At 43.9% G+C, this 12,282-nt stretch overlaps 3 protein-coding genes across 3 annotated transcripts in view; 1 reads left to right on the plus strand and 2 right to left on the minus strand.

Annotated features, from left to right (window-relative positions):
- SERINC4 (serine incorporator 4) overlaps window positions 1-2,249 on the minus strand; it is a 6,996-nt gene extending 4,747 nt beyond the window's left edge. The window contains 3 exon segments of the mRNA XM_023514241.1: window positions 957-1,135; window positions 1,300-1,476; window positions 1,909-2,249. Of these exon segments, the coding sequence (XP_023370009.1) occupies window positions 957-1,135; window positions 1,300-1,476; window positions 1,909-2,010 (458 nt within the window). The 5' untranslated portion in view covers window positions 2,011-2,249.
- Window positions 2,250-2,365: 116 nt separating this feature from the next.
- Window positions 2,366-4,400, plus strand: HYPK (huntingtin interacting protein K). Its single transcript, XM_003791776.3, has 4 exons — window positions 2,366-2,747; window positions 3,106-3,161; window positions 4,054-4,105; window positions 4,233-4,400. The coding sequence occupies exons 1-4, from the start codon at window positions 2,442-2,444 to the stop codon at window positions 4,326-4,328; spliced, it is 510 nt and encodes a 169-aa protein (XP_003791824.2). The 5' UTR covers window positions 2,366-2,441; the 3' UTR covers window positions 4,329-4,400.
- A 1,547-nt stretch (window positions 4,401-5,947) lies between these two features.
- Window positions 5,948-12,282, minus strand: part of MFAP1 (microfibril associated protein 1) — a 23,462-nt gene continuing 17,127 nt past the window's right edge. Inside the window, exons 7-9 of the mRNA XM_003791778.2 lie at window positions 9,726-9,885; window positions 6,761-6,850; window positions 5,948-6,666 (exon numbers count right to left, since the gene is read on the minus strand). Of these exons, the coding sequence (XP_003791826.1) occupies window positions 6,484-6,666; window positions 6,761-6,850; window positions 9,726-9,885 (433 nt within the window). The 3' untranslated portion in view covers window positions 5,948-6,483. The remainder of the gene's footprint in view (window positions 6,667-6,760; window positions 6,851-9,725; window positions 9,886-12,282) is intronic.

Consider the following 12,282-nt stretch of genomic DNA (forward strand, 5'->3'; position numbering starts at 1 on the left):
CTCAAGCGAGTCTCCTGCCTCTGCCTCCCAAGTGGCTGAGACCACAGGGCGCCCACCACAACGCCCGGCTATTTTTTTGGTGCAGCCATCATTGTTGTTTGGTAGGCCCGGGCTAGATTCGAACCCGCCACCTTAGGTGTATGTGGCTGGCGCTTTAGCCACTTGAGCCTTTTTTTTTTTTTGAGACAAAGCCTCAAGGTGTTGGCCTGGGTAGAGTGCCTTGGCATCACAGCTCACAGCAACTTCCAACTCCTGGGCTCAAGCAATTATCTTGCCTCCGCTTCCCAAGTAGCTGGGACTATAGTCGCCCACCACAATGCCTGGCTACTTTTTGGTTGCAGCCGTCATTGTTGTTTGGCGGGCTCCGGGCTGGATTTGAACCTGCCAGCTCAGGTTTATGTGGCTGGCACCTTACCGCTTGAGCCACAGGTGCCCAGCCTAGAAACAGATTTAAAACAGTTTTATTTCTGGGCAGCGCCTGTGGCTCAAGGAGTAGGGCACTGGTCCTATATACCAGGGGTTGTGGGTTCAAGCCTGGCCCTGGCCAAAACTACAAACAAACAAAAAAATGGTTTTATTTCTTTAAACAATTTTTTATTTAAGACAGTCTCACTGTTTCCCTGGATAGAGTGCTGTATCATCATAACTCACAGCAACCTCAAACTTGGGCTTGAGCAATCCTTTTGCCTCAGCTTCCTGAGTAGCTGGGACTACAGGTGTCCAGTAGTAGAGATGGGGTCTTGCTCTTGCTCAGGCTGGTCTTGAACGCCTTGAGCTCAAGCAATCCACCTGCCTCAGACTGTCAAAAGTGTTAGGATTACAGGTGTCAACCACCATACCCAGCCCCAAACCTGTTTTCTTTTTACAGTGTTATTGGTTCGTCCCGGAATTTCCTTTACTCAGCTGGTGTCTAATTCCCTCCTTGGCCCCCTCCCTACCCAAGAATACATACAAACCTATTGTGCAGCTGTGCCCGTGGGCTGCTGGGAGAGTGAAGGTGGACTAGCAGCACAGCTTGCAACAGGTGAAAGGTGGCAGTTCCTGCACATACTCGGTATACGGCTCCAGAGCCACTTAGCACTGGACAGGCAGAGTGGCCAAACAGGTGGACACACAGCCCTGAGGGCATCTGGATCTAGAAGGAGTGTGTGAGAAAAGGCGGGGCGAATCATAATGCACAGGGAGGTTACCTTCTCACTGGTATGTCCACTCATTTGTCTCCTGCCCTCAACCCAAATCTTTATCTTAGGGTCTCCTTTTATCTTTAACTGCCTTGCGACCCAACTCCTTCCCACTTACCCCACGTGCTTTGCCCCAGACTCTTTCCACTACTGTCCTTGACAGCAGGAGGCAGCAGACTGCTGAGGCTCCCACGTGGAGGAAGATGTAGACTAGGCGGCTACAAGTAGATTCTGTGAGAGAGGGCCACCTAGAGTGGCAGCAACTGGTACAAGGAACAGGCCCACAGCAAGATACCTGCGGGTAGAGCACATGCAAGGCAGCAAGTGGAGGTTACGCGTTACGTGTGAGGCTAACCTATGAGGTCAAATTCCAGAATTTACCCTTCCTGTTTTCTTTTTTACTCAGGAATTGTCAGAATGTCTGGTTCCATTTCAGGTAGGTTCACAGACTACTTAGGATTGTCGCCCGCTGACAAGTAGGAGGGCTTTTATTGCGCTATTTGACCTTTCCCTACCTAGACCTAAACATCTGAGGCTGGGAACATGAGAGATTCACCAGTTACTGAGGCAAAGAACCAGAGGACATTAATGGAGAAAAGAAGGCCCATTATCTTTATTGGCTTCTGCCGTTTCTCCTTTTCAGCTTTGGCCACCTTATTCTTCCGACTTTTCAGGTAGCCCTTGCTTAAAGTTCCTTTCAAGTCTTTCTGCCGCAGCACGCACTCACCTGATAGAATGGGGGTCTCACTATATTACTGCTCATCCCGCTGTGCTGCTGTGCCAGGTCCAGGGAGGTGCTGGGGCCTGTGACGGCCTTTGCATCCACCATTTTTGTCCCAGGGATTAGCTCAGGTCCACAAGGTGGAAGGTAGATGAGAAAGCAGCATCTTTTGTTCTTAGCCCGTTGCTTTTACCCTTTGCTGGGGTTGCGCACCCAGTCTAGGGGACAGTGGGAGCATAGGGATCTTCTGGGGTCTTCAGGTTGTGGTAAATGCAATTGTCGGCGTAGGTGTTTTCTCCTCAGGACCTCAGGCTGTTTTCTACAGATTAGGGGGCAGTTTGCATATCTAGGTAAGCGTTCTTAATTGGTTTAGGATTAGACGTCATTCATCCCGGTTGAACAGAATTCTTGGCAGGGCGGTATTTGGTTGGGGGTTGTTACTATGTGAGGAGGAGGCGATGTGGTTGTGCGACAAGTTAAGTGTGGGTGAAGGCCCTGCAAAAATACACCGCACAAGCCCGAAAAGAGTCTGATAGGCAATGCCTTCCCAGCTGAAGCTTCTAGAACCGGAACACAAGGAAGGTGTGGTTCAAGGCTGGCCCCGCCTCCTCCGCGGGCGGAAGTTGTGGGCCAATTGCCGGAAGTCGTCACGAGGTGGTGCTGGCGCGGCGGGTGGAATTGGCATGGCGACCGAGGGCGATGTGGAGCTGGAGTTGGAGACTGAGACCAGCGGCCCGGAGCGGCCCCCCGAGAAGCCTCGGAAGCATGACAGTGGTGCGGCGGACCTGGAGCGGGTCACCGACTATGCGGAGGAGAAGGAGATCCAGAGTTCCAATCTGGAAACGGTGAGGTTGGCCGGGAGGGTGCCTGGCAGGCTGAGAACAGACGGGGCTCTGAGGCTGTAGCTGGAAGCTAGATCTCCAAGACAGGGTTCCAATCAGGATCCCCATGGCAGGAGGAGGCAATAGAGTAGAGGGTATAGTCACGGGAAACAGCGGTCACCCGAGCCTGCCGCTTGCTTAAGAGGCTGATGGAAATTAGGTTTTAAGCGGACCTCAGTGCACAGAATTGAGTTAAACATAGTTCTTGCTTCCTGATTACAGTCATCATCGTGCTTACATACGTGAGCCGCTTGTTATTGGTTTTTTAGATCACTGGGAGTTGTGGATATCAGAGTAGTAATTAGACCTGTCTTACCCATAGGCCATGTCCGTCATTGGGGACAGACGGTCCCGGGAACAGAAAGCCAAACAGGAGCGGTAAGTCTTCAGCTCACAGACAGCTTTAAGTTTCTCTTCACCCCGCCATCAGACAAAAATAAAAGCCATTTTTAAGCCTTTGTGGCATTCAGCTCTGACCAATTCCTGCGCACTTAGGTTTTACAACTCTATTCTTTTTTTTTTTGAGACAGAGCCTCAAGCTGTCCCCCTGGGTAGAGTGCCGTGGCATTACAGCTCACAGCAACCTCCAACTTCTGGGCTCAAGCGAGTCTCCTGCCTCTGCCTCCCAAGTAGCTGGGACCACAGGCGTCCCACCACAACGCCTGGCTATTTTTTGGTTGCAGCCGTCATTGTTGTTTGGTGGGTCCGGGCTGGGGATTCGAACCCGCCACCTTAGGTGTACGTGGCCGGCGCCTTAGCCGTTTGAGCTATAGGCGCCGAGCCTTACAACTCTATTCTTGTCAGGGGAAGGCAGGCCTCCTGGCAGCACTTGCTCCCTGTTGCTGAGACTCCCCGAGGGTGGAGGTGGGACTCATTTTGTATTTTCACTCAGTAGTGTTTATTAAAGATTCGTTTGTGGCCAGGCATGGTGGCTTATACCTATAATTCTAGTACTCTGGGAGTTGGAGGTGGGTGGATTGTTTGAGCTCAGGAGTTCCAGACCAGTGTGAGCAAGAACAAGAATGTGGTCTTTAGAAAAACTAGCTGGGCATTATGGTCGGCACCTGTAGTCCCACGTATTTGGGAGGCTGAGGCATGAGTATCATTTGAGCCAGAGTTTGAAGTTGCTGTGAGCTGTGAGGCCAAAGCACTCTACCTAGTGTAACAGAGAGAGGCTCTCAGAAAAAAGATTTGCAAGGGATAGCCGGGAAAGATACTTCTTGGGAGTTTAATGTGTTGGCTGAAAATGAGGACTAACGTATGTTTGCAGGGAGAAGGAACTGGCAAAAGTCACTATCAAGAAGGAAGATCTGGAGCTGATAGTGAGTACTAGTGCTTAACTAGTGTATGGGCAGGGGAGGTTCTGTTTATTTCCGGAAACAATAGTCAGTATGTTTGACACATGGATGTCTGAGAGAACTAGGAAACATGATTGCTCTTTTTCTGCAGATGACAGAGATGGAGATCTCTCGAGCAGCAGCAGAAAGGAGCTTGCGGGAACACATGGGCAATGTGGTAGAGGCTCTTATTGCCCTAACCAACTGATGTGTGCTTTCTCAGATATACTTACTGGATTAACTTATTGCAATAAAGATTTTGTCTTTTGCAGTTTTGTCATTCTGGGTCAAATGCAGTGTATATTGTTTCATTGTGGGGAATTTCTATGTTGGAGAATAACTGAGTTTAAGTGACCCCCTTCCTGCAGAGTGCATCCATATGAAGAATCAGTGTATCATATTCAGATGCAGATGCTAGGTGGCAGGCCTGTCTTATTCATCTGACTAGCTCTCACTTACCATTATTCAAGGTACATGGAAAGACTCAGTACAAAGTTACTTTACTTGATGGCATGTGTCTTCAGGATATCTTATGAACATCTGAAAAGCCAGCACCTGCCTAGGAGCTATGACCAATTCAGTCATATGTCACTTTGAAGTAGAGTTTAGGTACATGTGATGAAAGCATGGTAAGAATAGAAGATATCAGAGGTCTTATTTTTAAACTTGAGGGGCAGAGTAGCCAGATATAGATCTGACCTGTGAAACATGTTGATTTGTATTTGAATTCTGAACCTTAACACATTCTACATTTCATTTCCTATTCTAGACAGAAAGTAGTTTTACTTTTAATAATCAGCTTTGGCCAGGTCACATCTGCTGAACTTGTTTCCTCAACTAGTGGATGCAAAAGCTTGGCTTAGTATTTGCTTCAGAGTGGCAGCCATTATTCTCATTTTGACTCTAGGATAATTCTTAGATTATACAGCAGTGACTTGTACTTAATGTCTGTGTGTTTATTACCTGATGGTAATTATTTGCACTCAAAAAAAATTTTTTTTTTGGCTGGGGCTGGGTTTGGACCTGTCACCTCTGGCATATGGGGCCGGTGCCCCTTGCACACAAATTTTTATGCTTGGACACTAAACAGTTTGATTCCTTTAGTGGGACATTTAGAGAATATGAAAATACCTTGGTCTTCTCATTTTTTTAGAGACAGAGCTTTACTTTATTGCCCTTGGTAGAGTGCCATGCTGTCACAGCTCACAGCAACCTCCAACTCCTGGGCTTAGGTGATTCTCTTGCCTCAGTCTCCAGAGTAGCTGGGACTACAGGTGCCTGCCACAACACCTGGCTATTTTTTTTGGTTGCTTTTTGGCCAGGGCTGTGTTCAAACTGGCTACCCTCGGTATATGGGGCCAGCGCCCACCCACTGAGCCACAGGCACCACCCCCGTCTTCTCATTTTTTTATGCATTTGAGAAAGCAGTCTTCCCACTGGTTAAATCTTCTTTATAACCCCTGGAATCACTGAATGCTTTGCCATGTGCATGGTTACATGTATAGTAAATATTAAATGGAGCAATATATTTAACTCCAGTATGGCGTCACTGCATTGCTACTCAGAGATCACTGGTACCCTTCCTGATACATGAACTGGGCAAGAAGCTAATAGTAGGTACTTGGATTGAATAAGACAGATGCCCTGGTTTATGCACCAGCTTTTGTTCTGTGTATATGTACAGTTTGGAGAGCAAGGACAAGCAAACATCTCTGGGTGCTATTTAAAGCCTGTCTAGCATCTGTTTCTGAGATCAAAGGGGATGATCAAAATGTGAAATGCCCTCTGCCTAACAATTTCCTGCTGTACTTAACAGCTAGTTAATGCTTGTCAGCCTGGACATTTTTAGTATAAAGCTAACAATTTTCTTGGTGTGTGATTCTTTTATTTTTAATCACGCACATAAATGGATCAAAAAGGATGTTTACCTAGAAAAATTGACTTAACCAAAAATGCAAAACAGGTTTCAATGAGTTTTAGATTTCCCGGTATGTTAACTTCTGACCCTAAGGTAGAAGTCCACTCATTTACATGCCCATATTTGTAATATAAGCTAAGTGGCTAGAAAAAACTCAGAATAGTCCCAAGTAAATATGGGAGGCCATACCAATGATAAAACCTAAGATTTCTCAGAAATAGTTTTAAGTGGGAAGCCTCTAATCCTACCTGGATAGTGCTTTTCTGTGGGTTTCTCAGCATGAGTCCAAACCACAAAGCACTTTCAAAGACGGCTACCCAGTATCATAAACATGGCAGTAGGTCCAACAGGCTGGATACAGGGGCCTAAATAATGGCAAAAGCAAATCAAGGAACAAATGTTGAGACTTCCCCTTGTGTTCCAGAGTTGGAAGAATAGTTGGTCCCTAGGTAGTTTTCCGCTTCTTGGCAGATGGTCGCTCAAATACATCTCGTACCCCAGCTGCTTTTTGTTTAAAGAACTTTGTGTTCTGGGCACTCTCTTGTCCCCATGCCGAGTCAAAGGAGGTGGTGTCTTGATCCACAAGGTGAGTGTATTTGGTACGACCAGAGCGTCCAAAGTTCTTGACCTGAGGGAAGGGCAGATGATGAGTTATACCACCAAACACACCATGCCTTAGCCCTCAGAATACTTTCTCTCATGTTAATTATGGTTCCCCATACCTGCATGACTTTAGGAAGAATAGTTTTGTTGAAATGATCCTCCAAGGTGGGGGCACTGAAATCTCTCTTGTATACTTCTTCATCTTCATCCTATAGAAAAGAATCTTATTAGTCTTATGGCTTTATTTCCCATATATTCAAACTGCACAAATTTTTTAAGTTCTACAACAAAGGTTACAAAGAAGGTTTTAAGCCTTTTCAAGTGGTTACATCTAGTTGAGGAGATGATATTCCTTTTCCTTTATCATACTGTCTTTCTTCTTCCTAAGTATAGCTATTTCTTTAAGGTTAGCTTAATTTGCTTTGCACTCAGTGTGGTTCATTTACTCCTATGACTTCAACTCTGCACAGGCCTCTCAAATCTCCAGTCCTGAATTGTTTTTACTGCCTTTTATATATCTTAGATATTTTATTGGTACTTCAAATTCACATCTAAAGTGTAAATCATTTCCTTAACCTTTTCAAACTAGCCTCCTCTTGGTTCAATTTTATTGTTAGTATGACTAATAACTCTCAATTTCTCAGATTCAGAATATGAGTAACCTGTGTACAATGAGTTGCCACATTTTATAGGCCTTCATCATCTAGGGTATTAGTTTTTTCTGCATTCAGTCTTACACACTGCTACTGCATTAATGTTTCTAAAACACAACTCTCATTATAATCTTTGCTTTGCTCAAAAAACTTCAATGGTTCTCTAATATTAAACACAACTCTTCTGTGTAGGAGTCAAGGCCAAATATTATATAGCCTTAATCTTTTTAGCTCTCCTTGCTATTTCTATTACAACTTATACTTCCTGCCTCCCTTCCTGCTGGTCTCTTCACCTGGAATGTCTAAATGAAGTCTGTACATCTTAGATATTACTTCCTTTTTTTTGCTTTTGAAGTTTTTGGCTGGGGCCGGGTTTAAACTTGCCACCTCTGGTATATGGGGTCAGCGCCCTACTCCTTTGAGCCACAGGCGCTGCCCTGATATTAATTCCTTTTCATCTTCTACCAAATACAACAGCTCCTTCTTTAGAATGCCCAAGGTACTTTCTCTCCTTAGGAGATACTGTGTATTTGCCTTATCTATACTTGTATATTGTAAGTGTTCTGAGGGCAAATATATATCCTCTAGCAGTGCTAAACAGTGACCTTTAAACAAATATACAAAAGGTTATTTACTCAATGAAATAAGAAGTAACTGTAGAGAATAGTTTCAAATCAATGTTGGTAAGATTACAATGCCATGATACAAATTATAAACACACATGCTGAAGGAATTAAAAACAGCACTATCTTGGGTAAGAAAGCCTTCATTAAGGAACTGAGTCCTTTAACCAAACAGTTTTGGAGTATTCTTTTCCCTTTAGCTATAGACAAGCACAATTTAAAGAGACCATTTTTGCCATATCTACTTTTTTTCCTTGGACCCTAAAGTCCCTTATTTAATCTCATAAACCATTTCAATTTCATTCTCTTTGTCCAGAAAGAAGAGTCATTATTTGAGTATGTTCACCAAAAGACTGACTTTCACATAAACTTTCCTGTATATTAGCCACCAATGCACTGCTTTCTCTAAGGAGTTTGATTATTAAAACTGCAGATTACTTTAAGCAAAGATACTTTATGACTTCGAAGCAGTATGAAAAGTAAGTAATTCATCATCTCCAGTGATGCTAAAAATCAACATTTGCTGGAAAACTACATAATAAGCAAATGTTTCCGGCTGATCAGACAGACTAAAACTAATTTTGGAGGGCAGTAAAGAAACCAATGAAGTTTTACAATTTTAAAATTTTAAAAATGAAAAAATTTTACTAGCATCTGTAGTGTAGGGCAGGAATTTAAGCTGCAGTAGGGATATTTAGGGTTTGATATACAGCACTTGAAAAGCTAGTCTAGTTTCTGATACAAACTCTTACAACATTATGAAATAATAAACCATAGAAGTTTAACTCTGCTATTTTTTCACAGCTTACAGCAACTTCCAACTCCTGGGCTTAAGTGATTCTCTTGCCTCAGCCTCCTGAGTAGCTGGGACTACAGGTGCCCACCACAATGCCTGGCTATTTTTTTTGTTGCCGTCTGGCCAGGCTCGAACCTGCCACCCTCATTATATGGGGCTGGCGCCCTACCCACTGAGCCCTAGGCACTGCCTTTAACATTGCTATTTCTGACCTTTTTTACATGAAGAAAAAAGACAATAGCGTTTCGCATAATGGTTAGATAATTAACATTCCTTTGGCTAGGTAGGCTTAGTTACAGTCAGCTCAGAATAAAGTGAACCATACTTCTGCCACCCAAATATGAATTAATATGACTATTTACAAAGCTTAGCTTTCATGTAACCAAAACTCTGTCAGCTAATGAAATAACATGACATCTAACTGATTTTTGGAACCTAATTAGTTCAGTATATACGTGGGTCACTATTTCTCTATTTCATTTCCTCAATTTTTCTATTACATCATTTCTTCTTTTTGATCACTGGAGCAAAATAGAGAATGGTTACTACTACTTCTATAATCCAGTTGTACCTGCTTTTCTCTGGGTTTATATTCTTCAGGGGCAAAAAGCAAATGAGAAAGTTGACCACTGGTAAGTGGAAATAACATTCCAGGACATTGCCTCTTTATTCCTGGAGGCAAAGAACTCTGAGTTATACCTACTGCCCAATTCTCTCTCTCTCTTTTTTTTTGAGACAAAGCCTCAAGCTGTCCCCCTGGGTAGAGTGCTATTGTCGCATCACAGCTCACAGCAACCTCCAACTCCTGGGCTCAAGCGATTCTCCTGCCTCTGCCTCCCAAGTAACTGGGACTACAGGCTCCTGCCACAATGCCCAGCTATTTTTTTGGTTGCAGCTGTCATTGTTGTTTGGTGGGCCTAGGCTGGATTCGAACCTGCCAGCTCAGGTGTATGTGGCTGGCGCCTTAGCCACTTGAGCCACAGGTGCTTCTCACTCCCTTTTCACTTCTTACCATGAAGAAGGCACCCCGGTGGTAATATTTCTGTAAGAACTTGTATTTGCCCTTAACAGCTTTGTTGGTAATGACTTTGCCATTTGCCCGAAGTTCAGCTCGCCTCTCTTCCTCAGTCAGGTTTCTCATGCGTTCAATTTCTGCTTTCTCCTTTTCAAGCCTGTCCAGAAAACAGAACTATTAGTGTTGTTCCACCTGCAGAAAGACCCAATTATCTGAAAATAACACAATCCCATGTCTTTTCAAATATCATTCACCTTCTTCAAGTCTAGTCATGGTCTGTTAGGAATCAAGATCAGAAGCTTGGCTCCAGCGCCTGTGGCTCAAGTGGCTAAGGCGCCAGCCACATACACCTAAGGTGGCAGGTTCGAATCCAGCCCGGGCCCGCCAAAACAACAGTGACGGCTGCAACCAAAAAATAGCCAGGCGTTGTGGTGGGTGCCTGTGGTCCCAGCTACTTGGGAGGCTGAGGCAGGAGACTTGCTTGAGCCCAGGAGTTGGAGATTGCTGTGAGCTGTGATGCCATAGCACTCTACCCAGGGGGATAGCTAGAGGCTCTGTCTCAAAAAAAAAAAAAAAAGAAGTTTAATAAACAAAAAGGTGACTTGGTCTTCATTATTTTTTGCCAGACCATGTACTGCAAAGTTCCAAAAATTGATTCTAGCCTTTTTGAGATTCAGATACAACATTACTGCTTGATTCTGCAACATTGCTGAGTTCCTTTTCCTAAAAGTCTTTCTTAGCTTAAAGAAAAATCAGAGTGAATTTATAATAACTGTGTAAGACATTGCTGGGTATTCCATATTGTAAGCCATCATAATCATATACAGGGTGGCAACTTCACACAAACTTTATGGCCACCCTGTATGTGCTTACTACACATCATAAACCAAGGATTGCCATCATTAATTAGATTGCAGTGATTTTTAATCTTTTTTGGGGGGGGGCTTTATGGATTTCTTTTTATTTATTTTTTATTAAATCATAAACACATAGATCATATATTCATTAATGCATTTGTGGGGTACAATGTGCTGATTTCATATAGAATTAGGAGTATAGATCTCTTTAGAAAAATGTATATACTCATATAATTTTGCATTCAAAAAAAATTTTTTTTGCAGTTTTTGGCCAGGGCTGGGTTTGAACCTGCCACCTCCAGCATATGGGGCTGGCACCCTACTCCTTGAGCCACAGGTGCTGTCCTGCATTCAAAAATTTTAAGGGTGCATGGATCTACCCTGAATAAGAACCTTAGAAACTACAGGATGAGGATAGAGTTATCTATTGATTGTTTCCCTCTGTAATATGGGATTATCCTCTCATAACCTAGTAATTTCCTAGAGTGGGTGGTACAGCTCAGAAATGATCCTGCTCAAATTCTTCCTCTGGCAGTATGCATGTCCCTTTTTAAAAGTGTGACTTTGAAGCTCCCTCAATCTAGGGGTTGAGTCTACTTCCTCACCCCCTTGAAGCTGGGTTGGCTTTGTGCCTTGCTTTGACCAATATGTGTCAGAAATGATTATAAGTTCTGAAACTTAAGCCTTGGGAGACCTGAGTTTCCACTTTTGTCCTCAGATTGTTATGTAAGGCAAGACAATCTAACCCACTAAAGAAGGCATCCAAGCTGATAACCAGCGCTAACTACCAGACATGTGAGTGAAGTCCTTTTGGACTTTTTTTTTTTTTTTTTTGAGACAGAGTCTCACTGTGTCACCCTTAGTAGACTGCTGTGGCCTCATAGCTCACAGCAACCTCAAACTCTTGGGTTGAAGTTATCCTTTGGCTTCAGCCTCCCAAGTAGCTTAGACTATAGGTACCTGCCACAATGCCTGGCTATTTTTAGAGATGGGGGTCTCACTTTTATTCAGGCTGGTCTCAAACTCTTGAGCTCAGGCAATCCACTCACCAAGGCCTCCCAGAGTGCTAGGATTACTGGCGTAAGCCACTGTGCCTGTATTTTTTTTTTTTTAAGACAGAATCTCTGCTTCAGCCGAGCTCACAGAAACATCAAACTCTGGGTTCAAGTGAGCCTTCTGCCTCAGCCTTTTCACTATTTGGGACTATAGGCACCCACCAGAACACCTGGGTAATTTTTGTATTTTTAGTAGAGATGGGGTCTCACTCTTCTTCAAGCTCGTCTCAAACTTCTGAGTTCAAGGGATCCTCCCACCTTGGCCTCCCAAGCGGAAGATTGCTTCTCCAATCTTCCCAGAGTGCTAGGATTGTAGAAGCATGAGCTACCATGCCCACCATTTTTTTTTTTTTTGGAGTCATGGTGTTGCTTTTGTTACCAAAGCTAGAATGCAGTGGTTATGATCATAGCTCATTACAGTCTTATACTTCTGGGCTCAAGTAATCCTTCTGCTTCAGCCTACTGAGTAGCTGGGACTACAGGTGTGCACCACCACACCTAGCTCATTAAAAAATTTTTTTTTTGCAGTTTTGGCTGGGGCTAGTTTCAAACCTGCCACCCAGGTATATGGGGCTAGCACTCTACTCCTTGAGCCACAGGTGCCGCCTTCATTTTTTTTTTTTTTTTTTTGAGACAGAGCCT

Source organism: Otolemur garnettii, unplaced genomic scaffold (assembly GCF_000181295.1).
Source record: "Otolemur garnettii isolate 467f Iridium unplaced genomic scaffold, OtoGar3 scaffold00050, whole genome shotgun sequence".
In the NCBI taxonomy this organism is placed as follows: Eukaryota; Metazoa; Chordata; class Mammalia; order Primates; family Galagidae; genus Otolemur; species Otolemur garnettii.

Coding starts and splice junctions, on each gene's coding strand:
- HYPK (XM_003791776.3), top strand. CDS start 2,442: ATGCCTTCCCAGCTGAAGCTTCTAGAACCGGAACACAAGGAAGGTGTG. Junction 3,162..4,053: donor CAGAAAGCCAAACAGGAGCG/GTAAGTCTTCAG, acceptor GTATGTTTGCAG/GGAGAAGGAACTGGCAAAAG. Junction 4,106..4,232: donor AGGAAGATCTGGAGCTGATA/GTGAGTACTAGT, acceptor CTTTTTCTGCAG/ATGACAGAGATGGAGATCTC.